The 14,475-nt window shown below is 39.4% G+C and overlaps 1 protein-coding gene across 1 annotated transcript in view; it reads right to left on the reverse strand.

Moving 5' to 3' along the window:
• Nucleotides 1-7,976: 7,976 nt before the first annotated feature.
• The window catches only part of ZC3H11A (zinc finger CCCH-type containing 11A), a 34,712-nt gene continuing 28,213 nt past the window's right edge, over nt 7,977-14,475 (reverse strand). Inside the window, exons 12-17 of the mRNA XM_082615435.1 lie at nt 11,956-12,459; nt 11,368-11,447; nt 9,931-10,261; nt 9,162-9,328; nt 8,736-8,803; nt 7,977-8,319 (exon numbers count right to left, since the gene is read on the reverse strand). Of these exons, the coding sequence (XP_082471561.1) occupies nt 8,061-8,319; nt 8,736-8,803; nt 9,162-9,328; nt 9,931-10,261; nt 11,368-11,447; nt 11,956-12,459 (1,409 nt within the window). The 3' untranslated portion in view covers nt 7,977-8,060. The remainder of the gene's footprint in view (nt 8,320-8,735; nt 8,804-9,161; nt 9,329-9,930; nt 10,262-11,367; nt 11,448-11,955; nt 12,460-14,475) is intronic.

A 14,475-nucleotide genomic window follows, 5' to 3' on the forward strand; every position in this document is an offset into this window, starting at 1 on the left:
AATGCAAACTAAACTACACTGAGAAATCATTTTCCCTCACTAGGTTGGCAAAGATCAAAAACTGGTGGTACTATACCTTATTAAGCTCCAATTCTAGACACTTAATCGTACAAACTTACATGTGTGAAATAATATAATCATTGCAGCATTGTTTAAAGTACCAAGATGGGAAACAACGTAAATGTCTATCAGTAGGAACTAGCTCAATTATTGCATGTTCATATAGTGTAACACTATGCAACTATAATAAAAATTGCAGTTCTTTGTGTCCTGTTATGAAAAGATATCCAATATACGGTAAGAGAAAAAGTAAGCTATGATACATTTCAGATTAACTTCAGGATAATTTAGTGGAGCCGGCAGAGCTGGATCTCAGATGGGGCAAGCCTAAGGAATATAAGGAGTCACACTTGCATGTACAAGTACAACCCTGAGAGTGAGCACTTCCTTAAATTATGCCCAGGTACCTTGCTTGCCTCACCCTAGCCCCAGTCCTGGGGGCCAGAATAGGGGATGGATAGCTGGTATGGGTATAGGTGAAACAGGATTTGTCATGAATTTGTAATTCATAATTTAAAACTGTTCATAATAAATATAATAAAAGCAAGGTGCAGGATATCATGTTTTATATATAATATTACATAGAAGTATATTTACTTATATGTGCCTAAAATATCTGTAGAATACCTGAGAAACCGAGAACACTGGTTTCAGAGGAGAAGTGGGTAGCTGGGGCAGGAGTAGGAGGGAGGATTTTTACTGTATACCCTTATACACATTTTGAATTTTGAAACTTGTGAATGAATATCAACAATTCAATGAATTTATTAGATAGTGGAAGGTACTATGACATTTGTTTCCCTTTTTTTGTTCTAACTAATCATAATGTTCTTGTAAAATTTGAGATTTTCATGACATTCCCAAGGTATCTGCAAATGACTGGTACACAGAGACATACCCTGAGAATCACTGGTCCAAAGGGACATATCCTGAGAAGAGTCACCTCCAGGCCTTCTGAATATTGAAGAACATCCTTCCTCTCAGCTTAAAGTTTCTTGCATATCAACCAGGAGCCTCAAAACTTGCTGAATGAAGCATGACAAAGAATGGGGTTTGGAAGAGACAGGGGCAGCCTAACAAAGATCAACAGCCCTTGAAATGGGCAGCAAGTATTTATTGAATGCTTTCTGTTATTTTCCGAAGTGTGCCCCCCAAAATTCATGTGTTGAAGCTCTAAACCCCCAGTACCTCTAGAATGTGACTATTTGGAAATAGGCCCTTAAAGAGTAAATTAAGGTTAAATGAGGTCATATGGGTGGGCCCTAATCCAAGGTGACTAGTGTCCTGAATGTGACTATTTGGAAATAGGCCCTTAAAGAGTAAATTAAGGTTAAATGAGGTCATATGGGTGGGCCCTAATCCAAGGTGACTAGTGTCCTTCTACCGAGAGATTAAAACACAGACATGTACATGCAGAGGGAAGGCCATGCCTCATGTGAGGACACAGTGAGAAGGGGAACATCTGCAAACCAAAGAGAAAGGCCTCAGAAGAACCCAAACTAGCCAACACCAGGATCTTGGAATTCTAGCACCCACAACTGTGAGAAAATACATTTATGTTGTTTAAGCAACCCAGGCTGTGGTATGTTGTTTTGGCCCTAACAAACTAATATACCTTCTATGTGCCAGACTTGTACTAGGTGCTGAGAATATATAGGTTAGTAAGAATCTCTATCTCAAGGAGTTTATACTCTGCTGATGGAGAGGTAAACAATTTCAAAACAATGAGGGTAAACAAAGAGTATATGTCTAGTAGATAGGCAACAGAGCCCAGCGTGGGGAGAGGGAGAACAGGGTATTTGGAGAGGTAACCTGGAAGTCATGGAGTGTGTAGGAATTAGCCAATGAAAAGAGGAGAAAAGAGACCTTTAAATAGAGGACAGCATTAACAAAGGCAAACAGCTAGAGACAGATTGGTGTATAAGGGAAGTCGACTGTCAGTAATTTTGCTAGTGTAGAGCATGAAGGGTGAGCGATGGAAGAGGCTGGTACAACAGGGCCTTGCCTTACATGCTATGCTAAGGGACTTGAATTTAATTTTGGAGGGAAGGGGAAGGCACAGGAGGATTTCATGAAACAGAGTGACTCAAATTCACATTTAAAATAGATCCTTCTTTCTTTGTAAAACACCAGTTTATTCCTTAGCCAAGAACAGCTGACAGCAAACTGAGCAAGAATGAGACAAGACAGACTCTGAGAATACCAACGGGATTGTCAGAGGTCACTAAAAACAAACCTTACCTGCTCAATTTGGCTTTGTTTGTAGCTCAAATCATCTCCTTTGCTAAACTACACAAAACTCCAGATCTAACACCTCAAGGAAGACTTCCCTGACCAGTCTTGAACTCATTGATTTCTCACTCATCCCCTCTGTAGACAGCATCATCCATTTATTACTTGTACCCATTTCACTCCTGTTAATTTTTCCTTAGAAGTATTTCAAAGGCAGGGGTTTACCTTATACTTAATCTATCCCTACTGGCCAGCAGTGTTTAATGATGGTTAGAATTCATAATGTTCTAATTTGTGCCTCTTCAAGGGAAGGCAGTCCAAAACACTTTGCGGCAGTTATGCCAACGTATTTCACATTTCCTCACAGCTTTTTTTTTTTTTTTTTTTTCTTTTTGCGGTATGCGGGCCTCTCACTGTTGTGGCCTCTCCCGTTGCGGAGCACAGGCTCCGGATGCGCAGGCCCAGCTGCCATGGCTCACGGGCCCAGCCGCTCCGCGGCATATGGGATCCTCCCAGACCGGGGCACGAACCCGTATCCCCTGCATCGGCAGGCGGACTCTCAACCACTGCGCCACCAGGGAGGCCCCTTCACAGCTTTTCTAAACTTGACTACCTTCCTTGACCTCTCAACCTAAATAAGTGACCTCACTAATCAAATACACCTACCAGGGAAGGTTCCTTTTTTTTTTTTTTTTTTTACATCTTTATTGGAGTATAATTGCTTTACAATGGTGTGTTAATTTCTGCTTTATAACAAAGTGAATCAGTTATACATATGTTCCCATATCTCTTCCCTCTTGCGTCTCCCTCCCTCCCACCCTCCCTATCCCACCCCTCTAGGTGGACACAAAGCACCGAGCTGATCTCCCTGTGCTATACGGCTGCTTCCCACTAGCTATCTATTTTACGTTTGGTAGTGTATATATGTCCATGCCACTCTCTCGCTTTGTCACAGCTTATCCTTCCCCCTCCCCATATCCTCAAGTCCATTCTCTAGTAGACCTGCATCTTTATTCCCATCCTGCCCCTAGGTTCTTCATGACATTTTTTCCCTTAAATTCCATATATATGTGTTAGCATATGGTATTTGTCTTTCTCTCTCTGACTTACTTCACTCTGTATGACAGACTCTAGGTCTATCCACCTCATTACAAATAGCTCAGTTTCGTTTCTTTTTATGGCTGAGTAATATTCCATTGTATATATATGTGCCACATCTTCTTTATCCATTCATCCGATGATGGACACTTAGGTTGTTTCCATCTCCAGGCTATTGTGAATAGAGATGCAATGAACATTTTGGTACATGTATCTTTTTGAGTTATGGTTTTCTCAGGGTATATGCCTAGTAGTGGGATTTCTGGATCATATGGTAGTTCTATTTTTAGTTTTTTAAGGTACCTCCATACTGTTCTCCATAGTGGTTGTACCAATTCACATTCCCACCAGCAGTGCAAGAGTGTTCCCTTTCCTCCACACCCTCTCCAGCATTTACTGTTTCTAGATTTTTTGATGATGGCCATTCTGACTGGTGTGAGATGATATCTCATTGTAGTTTTGATTTGCATTTCTCTAATGATTAATGATGTTGAGATTCTTTCATGTGTTTGTTGGCAATCTGTATATCTTCTTTGGAGAAATGTCTATTTAGGTCTTCTGCCCATTTTTGGATTGGGTTGTTTTTTTGTTATTGAGCTGCATGAGCTGCTTATAAATTTTGGAGATTAATCCTTTGTCAGTTGCTTCATTTGCAAATATTTTCTCCCATTCTGAGGGGTGTCTTTTGGTCTTATTTATGGTTTCCTTTGCTGTGCAAAAGTTTTGAAGTTTCATTAGGTCCCATGTGTTTATTTTTGTTTTTATTTCCATTTCTCTAGGAGGTGGGTCCAAAAGGATCTTGCTGTGATTTATGTCATAGAGGGTTCTGCCTATGTTTTCCTCTAAGAGTTTGATAGTTTCTGGCCTTACATTTAGGTCTTTAATCCATTTTGAGCTTATTTTTGTGTATGGTGTTAGGGAGTGAAGGGTTCCTTATTTAGCTTCTTCCCCTTGAAACTTCTCCTCCTCCTTTGAGTGTTCTTGATCCATCCAATGTCCTGTATTTCAGTCATTTGTCTATTCAACAAGCAGTAGTGTTTTTTTTTTTTTGGCTGCACCATGCAGGATCTTAGCTCCCCAGCCAGGGATCGAACCCACGCCCCATACAGTGGAAGCGTGGAATCTTAACCACTGAATCGCCAGGGAAGTCCCACAGTCGTCTTTCACTTAATCATTTTTCCTCCTCTGCATTCTTGAGTCTGAATATCGGGCGTCTACACCCTTCGCTCAGTAGGCTATTGCTCAACTCCTATCTGAACACAAATCAGCCACAGAACCTAAAGACCAAAAAGCCCAGGAACAGGCAGTACCAAGTTTTAATCCACTGTTGCTCGTCACGATTGACTCAGACTCTGCAACACTTTCCCAATTAAATCCAACCAAACTTTACTAATAGGCCCACTCAGTAAATTTTATGACTCCTATTTTTTTAAATATAAAATTTTAATTGCTGTTCTTATTTACGGCCATTGTTTATACTGTCCATTTTATTGTACAATGTTAAGAAAATGGTCAAGTATTTTGTGTCGATGCCTCTAACATTTTGCAATTCATATAGAGTTTGGAGAATAAATTATTAATGCAGTTAGATGTGTAGGTTGTGGAAACTTCCACAGACTTACTGACCAGCTTTCAAAGACCAGATTTAAGAAAAAAAGAGTTCTTGAAAGGTTCAACAAATCAAACCCAACTGCACATAAAAATATACTTTCTGTTATATCTGAACACACTGATTCTGACACTACAGTGGAGATAAAAAGCAGTTATCTTCCAAGGCAGTGTAGGATTTAGTGTCAAAATGGATATGTGAATTAAGAAGCACATAGTAAGTACTCAATATATGTTAGCTACTTTAAAGTGGTGTTACATAGCAACTGGAGACTACACAGTCCCTGTTGGTTCCTGACAAATTCAAAGCAAATATTTTAAAGAACTGCAGAAATATTCTGGCAAAATGAAGCCACAATTTTAGAAAAGGATCGTAGAACTTTGATCAATATAGACAACAAGCTTTATTTCTGAAACTAATTATTTAACATCGACCAAAGATTGGTTGAGATGAAATCAAACTATGTTCTGGTTGTATGTGAGAGGATCCACTGGAACTTGAGGTTAAGGCCAGAACTTTAAGGATCATTTATTGAGACAAATACATGAGCTGCAAATTATCTTGAAAGTTCTGGCTATGCTATGACCAAGTTCTACAACATCTGGGCCCTTTTCCTGTTAAAATTGAAAACCATCATCACTCAAAACTGAATACACAATCTGTTCTGCTTTCTGTGAAAAGCTGACTCAACTTTTTGGGGACTACTTTTAGACTATTTGGGAAAATCTATATTCTCTGGTAAATTAAAAATTTGTATGTATTCCCATAACAAAAAACTAGACTTTCCCGAAGTAAAAATTTTATATGCCTTCATGCTTGAAAATTCTAAATTGTTGGAACCATCTAAGATCACTTCTAAACCCTCTCTCCTTTAAAAAAATTAATGACATTACTTGAGTTACAATGCTAATGGCTAAGTATCAGTGTCAGAAAAAAAATCCTCACATATAATAGTATTTATTCTTACCTAAAGCAAATGCAACTAAAACTGAGCATACTTGTGGAGAAGTCTGGCAGCATGTCTTTGTAAAAGGTTTCTAAAGACAAATAGTATCTGTGAAATTGTTTGTTTTTTTTTTTTTTTTTTTTTTTTTTTTTTGCGGTACGCGGGCCGGACGCACAGGCTCAGCGGCCATGGCTCACGGGCCCAGCCGCTCCGCGGCATGTGGGATCCTCCCGGACCGGGGCACGAACCCGTGTCCCCTGCATCGGCAGGCGGACTCTCAACCACTGCGCCACCAGGGAAGCCTGAAACTGGGCCTCTTTTGAGGCAGATCCCAGGCTGAAGTGATGTACGACTACTTAACTCATAACATCAAGACTTTCCTACACCAGCTTTATTTAAAACACAAATAAAGTATTTCTCTTTCTGTAATGGCAAATGGTTCAAATAATGCTGAACATGAATCATCGACTAATACAGGGCTTTAAATATGAAACAAAATTATTTTTAAAAAAGCAAAAGAATAAAGGTTATATACAAAAGGGACCTGGAATCTACAAGCCGATTCCAAAAATGAACTGAGTAGAAAATCTGTGGTGAAACCAGAACATTCCACCCTTGCTTTGGAGAAGGGCTATTAGATAACATTCAGTCAGCTGAAGATGGATTGGTAGAGAAGTGTCTATACATAAATTTCAAGTCAGTTTTGCTTGTGTAGAATCATCCAGATCTTCCCAAGACTGAATGGGCAGTCCTGTGGCTTTCTTCCTTTTCCATATTCCCAAAAACGCTACATGAAGTTCAACTCTTGATGAGCCGCTTACAACAGCAGTTCCTTAGGAGCCAACATGACAGGTGGGTCAGATTTCCCTATGAGAAACAAAACTGGCCACCTATAGCAAAATATCAAAATGGGCAGGTCCTTTCCTCTTCCTTCTGATTATGTACAGTATGTCTCCTTTCAAGACTATTATCCCCATTATACTTGTTCCTTCACAGTCTAAACCTTGAGGTGATATGAAGGAGACCAACATCAAGAAAAGAAAATTCAATTCAGAAATGAAGAAAACCGGAAGGTATACAATACACCCCCAGAGCATCTTGATAATCCCTGCTACAGTACAATTCAGCATACTGCTACAGTCCATAGATAAATAATGGCAGCTTGAATGAGTTCATTTCCACCCCCCTCAGGTGTTTAAAGGACACCAAATAAATACTGGGCAAGAGGAGTTTGCTAGGAGAATTAGAAATTAAAAGTTAACCAATTTTTATCCCTGTGATAATTCAATGCTAGTAAGGGGGCAAGTACTGAAGAACAGAAGGGACAACTTTCTTACTAAAAAATAAATTCCTGTGATCATTATGTCACCATCTCTTATTAAGAATCCAAGGAATCCCAGAAATAGAAAATTAGTTTCAGAGGACCCCTGAGGCACTTTAAAGCCTTAAAAAAATTACAGTAATAATAAATCAGCTATTGCTCTTCAGAGGCTTACAGAGCAGTAGAAGCATGAAAATCACATCCAAAACGTTATGTCCAGATTACAGGTTTCCTGACCTGCTCAGCTGTCTCTAAAAGCTTAGTTGAATTCTCCAAATACCTTTAAAAAGACGTACAATTTAACACAGACTGAGTGGATTTTTTTGTTTAGTGGTGGCATGAAATTTGGTCCTTAATGGTAGCAGCTGTCTTCATCCTTTTCAAACTCAGGTAACAATAGGTACATTAGGACAATACATAAAAGAAATAATACAACAAAGGGGAAAAAAGCCAAAACTAACAAACACCTCAAGGAGTCACTAAGTTTTCTTGTACCCTTTCACTGAGGTCTCCCACTCAAGTCTTTTTGTGGAGAGAGGGGTAAGACAGAACTTTTTTCTCAAAGATGCTAAACAATGGCATCAAATGGACAAAATGACTACCAAGGGACTTAAAAAATCTGACCCCAAGGAATCCAGAACACACATGGATAATTCAGAGGTATACTTCTCATTTGGGGTAAATAAGACTAAAGAAATGATCATGTTGGATAAATGTTATAATAGATGAAACAAAGTCCAGTTTTTGGTGAGTCTTTTTTGTGTGTTTTTGTTTTAAATGTTCTACTACCACCTTCAGCTATCAATCATTTCTGATAGCTCAAGCAGAAGGTCATCTTCATCCTTCCCAGGATCCAGGTCAATCTCAGCTTCTAATTTGCCTCCTGAAATCTCCCATATTAATTTCTCAAAATCATCCTCCATAGGGAATGGTGGCTTTCCTGTTGAGGCAGCGCTGAGTCGGCGAGTTTTTGCGGCCACCTGGGATGAAGAAGGGCCAGATACTTCTGGTGGGGAAGGATCTGAAGAGCACTGGGTTGGAGGCAGCACAAAACTGTAAGAAAAAAAACCCCAAAGGATTATTAGATAATTGCCCTTCATCAATGGTTGGCTGGACCACCCAGTCTCAGGTACACAAAGAATTTTAGCAAAGAGTTGTTTCTGAAGACACACATAAACAAAGAATTGTTTTACTGATTTGGGATAAAGCATTTTCATCCTTTAAAGAAGAATCCAGACAGGTGTTTAAAAAATGTTTTCAATAATACAGGCAAAATATAAACAACAGCACCAAAAGAGAACAGTAACCCTGAATATCATGTTTTCCTGCAATTAATATGAAGTTTAGCAGATTTATTTAGATGTGGCTCAACTGTAAATTTTTCAAATTATTTAGCAGTGTTATTCTCTAGAGAGCATAAACAATAACAGCGGCCTAAACTTTGGTTAAAAAGAACTGCAAGGTATTACCTGTCTCTAGGTTTTTCTGTCTCAGGCACAGTGACTGATTTGTCTTCAGAGAGAAGTGGGACAACACCCTACAAAAGTAAGAGTAAGGTAATTCAGTGGGAGAGTCAGGCCTTTAAATTTGAGCAGATTCATTTTCTCTGCTGCCTTCTTAGAACCATTCTTTAAGCCTGGGAATCCAAGAATAAATCCAAAGACTGAGGGTACAAATAAGCAAAATATCTTAATTAGGTTAAAAAAAAAATTCACCCTGCCACTGCAAATGTTTAAGCTGTAAACATAATATACAGTAACAACCTAAACAACTAAAATGCTTAGGAATTGACAGAAACTATTACACATAATACAGAGAGAGCTAACAGAGAATTAATCTTGCCCACTTTCCTACCACACAGACTAAAGTACCACTGAGTTGGATTTACTTCTTACCATAGCTGCTTTTTTGGCTGGGCTTTCCTGCAGGACGCTGCTGGAGGTGAATATTTTCACAGCTGCAGTGACAGAAGAGTGGACCTCCACTGCCTTGCGTTTTGGGGCCACTCTGGGTGATGAGACAACTTGAACCACAGATGGCTTCACATTCACTTTAGTTTTAGCTACAAGACAGAAAACATCTGATTAAAAGCTAGAATAATCCCCTTTTTACATGGAGAATAACTCAGGATATCAAAATTCCTTCTCAGCAATAGAAACAGCACAAATAAGTAAAAAACGAACCAACCAACTAACCAAAAAAGAAAACCAGACTGAAAATGATCCACCAGCAATCTGCACTGCACTTGGCCGTAACACACACACACACGTGTATATAGAGACACATGTATCTACATATGTGCGTGTGTGTGTACATATATGTATACACTCTCTCTCTCTCTCTCTCTCTCAAACAATTCCTTTCAGGGCCTCTTGAATTTGCTACTGCTCTTTGCTTCCCAGGTGTTTTTCTCCTTCAAAACCAGAGGGAAAAGGCACCATGGAAAGTTTTAGACAAAGCTTTATAAACAGCAATTTTAAATTGCGAAAAAGGAACTCATCTAGTCTTTCTGTTTCTTTAAATAGAATTTTCAGAAATATTACTACCCACCTGTGTGACCAGTATACAAAGGCAAATGAAATTCAACCCAATTATTGCCAGGCAGTCACTGAAACTTGGTAATTTTGAAATTCTAAAGCAAAATGTACTAGAAAAAACATTCACCTTTACCCCTTTTTTCCAAGGTCTGTGTTGCACCTTTCACATTCCGTTTTGAGTGCCCAATCCCTGAGGTTTCTACCTCTGTCTTCTGGGATAACTTTGAAGGAGGCCATTTAGCCAGGAGCTGTGTGATGTCTGGCATGGTAGCGAGCACTGGTTTCTCTGCTAACTGGGTACTGCAAGTGTCTAAATCTCCCGGAAGGAGTGTCAAAACTGATTTTTCCTTCTGTGAGGTTCCCTTCTCCGACAGTTTCTGCACATGCTTTTCTCTCACTGTCTCACGTCTCTTGGCTTGAATTATACTGATGTCAATTGCTGTGGTCTCATCTGAAGTCTATGGATAAATTTAAACGACAGAATTAAAATCTAGTACCTCTAACAACCTGTATGATAATTATTGTTTATAAGTTACCAAGCTAACATCTAAGTCAAGCAAAGTTTCACATGATCTAGAACACAAGAGCTTTTGCCTTTTATGATATTAAATAGAAAGATCAAGATAAAAGATTAAAGATGTGTGGAACAATAAAAACCCAAATTCTATAAGCTAGACTATCATGACCGTAAGTCTAACACAAATAGTTCCTAATCAGACACTTGCACAAAGGTGTATGTACAAAGACGTTCATTATCTTAACTGGGTAAAACAAAATCCAGTCCAGAAACAGACTATATTTGTGTAATAGAACACTATGTGGCCAGTAAAAGCAATCGTCTTAAAGAATTATTAATACGGTAAAGTCAAAGCAGGCTGCAAAATGATACACTGTAGAGATTCGCCTATGTTCTAAATATGAGTTAAACATTAAACAAGTTCACGTACATACATATACAAAGAAAAGGCCTGAAAGAAATGCATGAAAAAAACTAAGGGTGGTGACATCTGGAATGTGGAATTATAGGGTTCCTTTTTTTTTTTTTTTTTTGGCGGTACATGGGCCTCTCACTGTTGTGGCCTCTCCCGCTGCGGAGCACAGGCTCCAGATGCGCAGGCTCAGCGGCCATGGCTCACGGGCCCAGCCGCTCCGTGGCAGGGGGGATCCTCCCGGACCGGGGCACGAACCCGCGTCCCCTGCATCGGCAGGCGGACTCCCAACCACTGCGCCACCAGGGAAGCTCCACCTCATTCTTTTTAAAAAATAAAAATTCCTGAGTTTTATAAATGAGTAGCATTACTCTCAAAGGCAAGGGAAAAACTTAGTTTGAAAATATGAATGGCCAATTAAAAACAACTTTAAAAGGGCAGAAAACATCGATATACACAGAAGTACAGAAAACTCTCATAGAAAATTATAAGCATAGTGAAAGACTGTTTACCTGGATATATCAGTGAAGTGTTAAATAGAAAACTTATAAACTAAAACTAAAAAGCACATATACCATTCATCTAGCCTTTGCTTGCCATGGACAAAATTATAAAATGATTCTAAATAAACTCACCTCTTTAGCCTCTGTTCTAGTAACACTGATCTGAGAAGCAACAACACTTTCTTCTTCAAGTTTCCTCTTTTCTTTTATACCTAGATTCACATTAAACACATTGCTAGTAATTTTATTCATGCTGCAACCTCGTAACAGATGAAGTTAAACAAAACTTTTCTTAATAAAAGTAATGATAAGATAGGACAAATAAAAATTGTGGACAAAATCTATTTAGTCCTCAAACGGATTCAAAATGCACATTAAAATATCAAGGTCTATGTACAGTTGTTGTAAAGAAAGAGCTTAACAACTTTTTTGGGGGGTGGGGTGGGGGTGGGTGTTGGCACGCCTCACAGCTTGTGGGATCTTAGTTCCCCAACCAGGGATTGAACCCATACCCCCTGCAGTGGAAGCACAGAGTCCTAACCACTGGACTGCCAGCTTAACTTCTTTCAGTGCCCAGCTTAACTTCTTTTAATCCAGTGGTTTTCAAAGTTATCTGAGTAAAGAAAAGTTCTCACAGAATTCCTATGAATATCCTGTAGAATACTGCCCTTTGAAATATTATCTGGGGAAGTGGTACTACAGACCAAGTTCTTCTGTTACCTGTTTTTGTAGTGATCGGGAGAAGCCGTCTTGCCCCTGGGGTGACCTCAGGCTGAGGCTGGGAGCTGGTGCTGCTCTTAGAACTCTGCTGCACCCTCAGAGCCTTCTCCAGTTTAATTTCCTCCAGCGTCTTGACATGCACTTCCTGCAGAGACTTCGCTCTACCTGCAGGTTCCTCTGACTGTCCTCTGCCGGCTACTACACGTGGCAAAACCACTGTTTTTTTAATTTCATATTCAGTCTTTAGCTTGATGCAGGTTACGTCCTTTTTGGTTTTTTGTCTCTCTGCTTCCTGCTGCCGGTGTTTCTTTTCAGCTAAGACCTCAGAGAACGTTTTGATTCGGATAGTGGAGGAGGTTCTTGTTCCTGTTGTAGAATCATCAACTTTTGAAGGTCCTTCTGTCTTGAGTTTAGTTTGCAATTCTCCACGTTTTCGACTGGCTCTTTCGCGACGAATTTCTTCTAATGTCTTCACGTGGATCTCACCAACTTTAGTAACTCTCTCTGCTTTCATGGGGGAAAAAAAATCACTGTACTTGGATTTCATCTCTTAATGACTGACTTATGATCTCTCTATTCTTGGATCAGGACAGAGTCCAATAGAGTGGTATCACTTAGGCAAGCAATTAAAATGGTCAAAAGCACATTAGTTTCAACCTCAATTTTAGATAGTGGCCCTCAAGGAAAACTCTTAGGAGGCAAAAATTAGTGATTTGGATTGCTATTCAGAAGCTTATTCTTGAGGATCCTGAAAGCCATTTACTAGTTAGAGAAGCTTGTCATTATAAATCTTACCAATAAAAATAAATTCTTCTGTTCGTGCACAGATGCTAGACACTATGCTAGAAATATAATGGCAAGCAAAATGCAAACTCTGCCCACATGTATTGATAGTTCGCAGTCTAACGGACCAATAATTAAACAACAACAAAGTATGGTAATGATAACAGCTTTGATAAAGGAGGTAAAGTTGACCCTTAAACAATGCAGGGGCTGGGATGGAGTACTGGGGCACCAACCCCTAGGCAGTTGAAAACCCGCATATGTAACTTTACAGGTGGGCTCTGTATCCATGGTTCTGTATCTGCAGATTCAACCAACCAACCATGGAACGTGTAGTACTGTAGTACATACTTACTGAAAACAAATCCACGTATAAGTGGACCCACGCAGCTCAAACCCATGTTGTTCAAGGGTCAATTGTATAATGCTATGTAGGAGCATACAGCAAGAACACCAACCATTTTCTACAGATTGGTTAAGGGAAGCTTTTCAGAGTAATATTCAAGTGACATTGAAAGGATGAAAAGGAAGTAGAACACGTGACAAGACAGAAGAAAAATGAGAAAGGCCCAGAGACTGGCATGCCACTTAAGAGCTATTTTTAATGATACATTAATCATTCTATATTTGTTTAAACTAAAGAGAAAATTTCCCACTTGGCACATATGCCTGTCCTCATTACTGAAGGGCCTAAAGAAAGAAATAATGAAGCAATGTGAGAAAAATAAGAACAATTTGGAGATTATACACACACATATTTAATCACCAGCACCTTTTAAAGAAAGATCAAAACAAAAAATACCCTTTTACAACCTTAAACATATCACTTCTGTCTCACCTTCTGAATCTTTGAATATGCTGTCCCTTCTATATGGAATATTCTCTACTGGTCTCATTTCTCCTGCTGCTTAGTTAGTTTAAAGTGAGTTCAGCTTAGAACCTGACACCCTCCAGCAGTCTAGTTTGTTTCTCTGATCACAGCACTGATCACACAGTATAGTAACTCCTTGTAATTCCAACCATACTAGATATTTCATGAGAACAGTGACTATGCTTAATTATTTTAGTACAGTACCTGTTACAGAGAAAGTACTCACTGATTTTCTTAGGTTTTTTAAATAAAAATTCTTCCATTTCAAGATGGTAGTCTGATCTCAAAACCACCACTTTAAGAAAGTATGTGAATGGTCAGTGGTTAAGAATCCGCCTGCCAATGCAGGAGACTCGAGTTCAATCCCTGGTCCAGGAAGATCCCACATGCCACGGAGCAACTAAGCCGGTGCACCACAACTACTGAGCTTGTGCTCTAGAGCCCGTGAGCCAGAACTACTTAGCCCTCGTGCCACAACTACTGAAGCCCGCGTGCCTAGAGCCCAAGCTCCACAACAAGAGAAGCCACCACAACGAGAAGCCCGCACAACACAACAAAGAGTAGCCTCCACTCGTCGCAAACTAGAGAAAGCCTGTGTGCAGCAACGGAGACCCAACGCAGCCAAAAATAAATAAATAATACATGTATTAAAAAAAAAAAAAAAGAATGTGAATGGTGACACAGAGACCCTGTTTCCCTACACTACAAAATTTCATCAAAACAATAAAGAAGACATTAAAAGAATAAATCCACAATAGCAATGGAAAACAAGGATGCTACTGGCAGAACATAAATCTTGAGGAATTTGAGACAGAAAGATGTCTGAAATTACAGAAACAGAAAACCAGATAAAACCATAGGAGTGA

The sequence above is a fragment of the Mesoplodon mirus genome (genome assembly GCF_964341445.2).
Source record: "Mesoplodon mirus genome assembly, chromosome: 3".
In the NCBI taxonomy this organism is placed as follows: Eukaryota; Metazoa; Chordata; class Mammalia; order Artiodactyla; family Ziphiidae; genus Mesoplodon; species Mesoplodon mirus.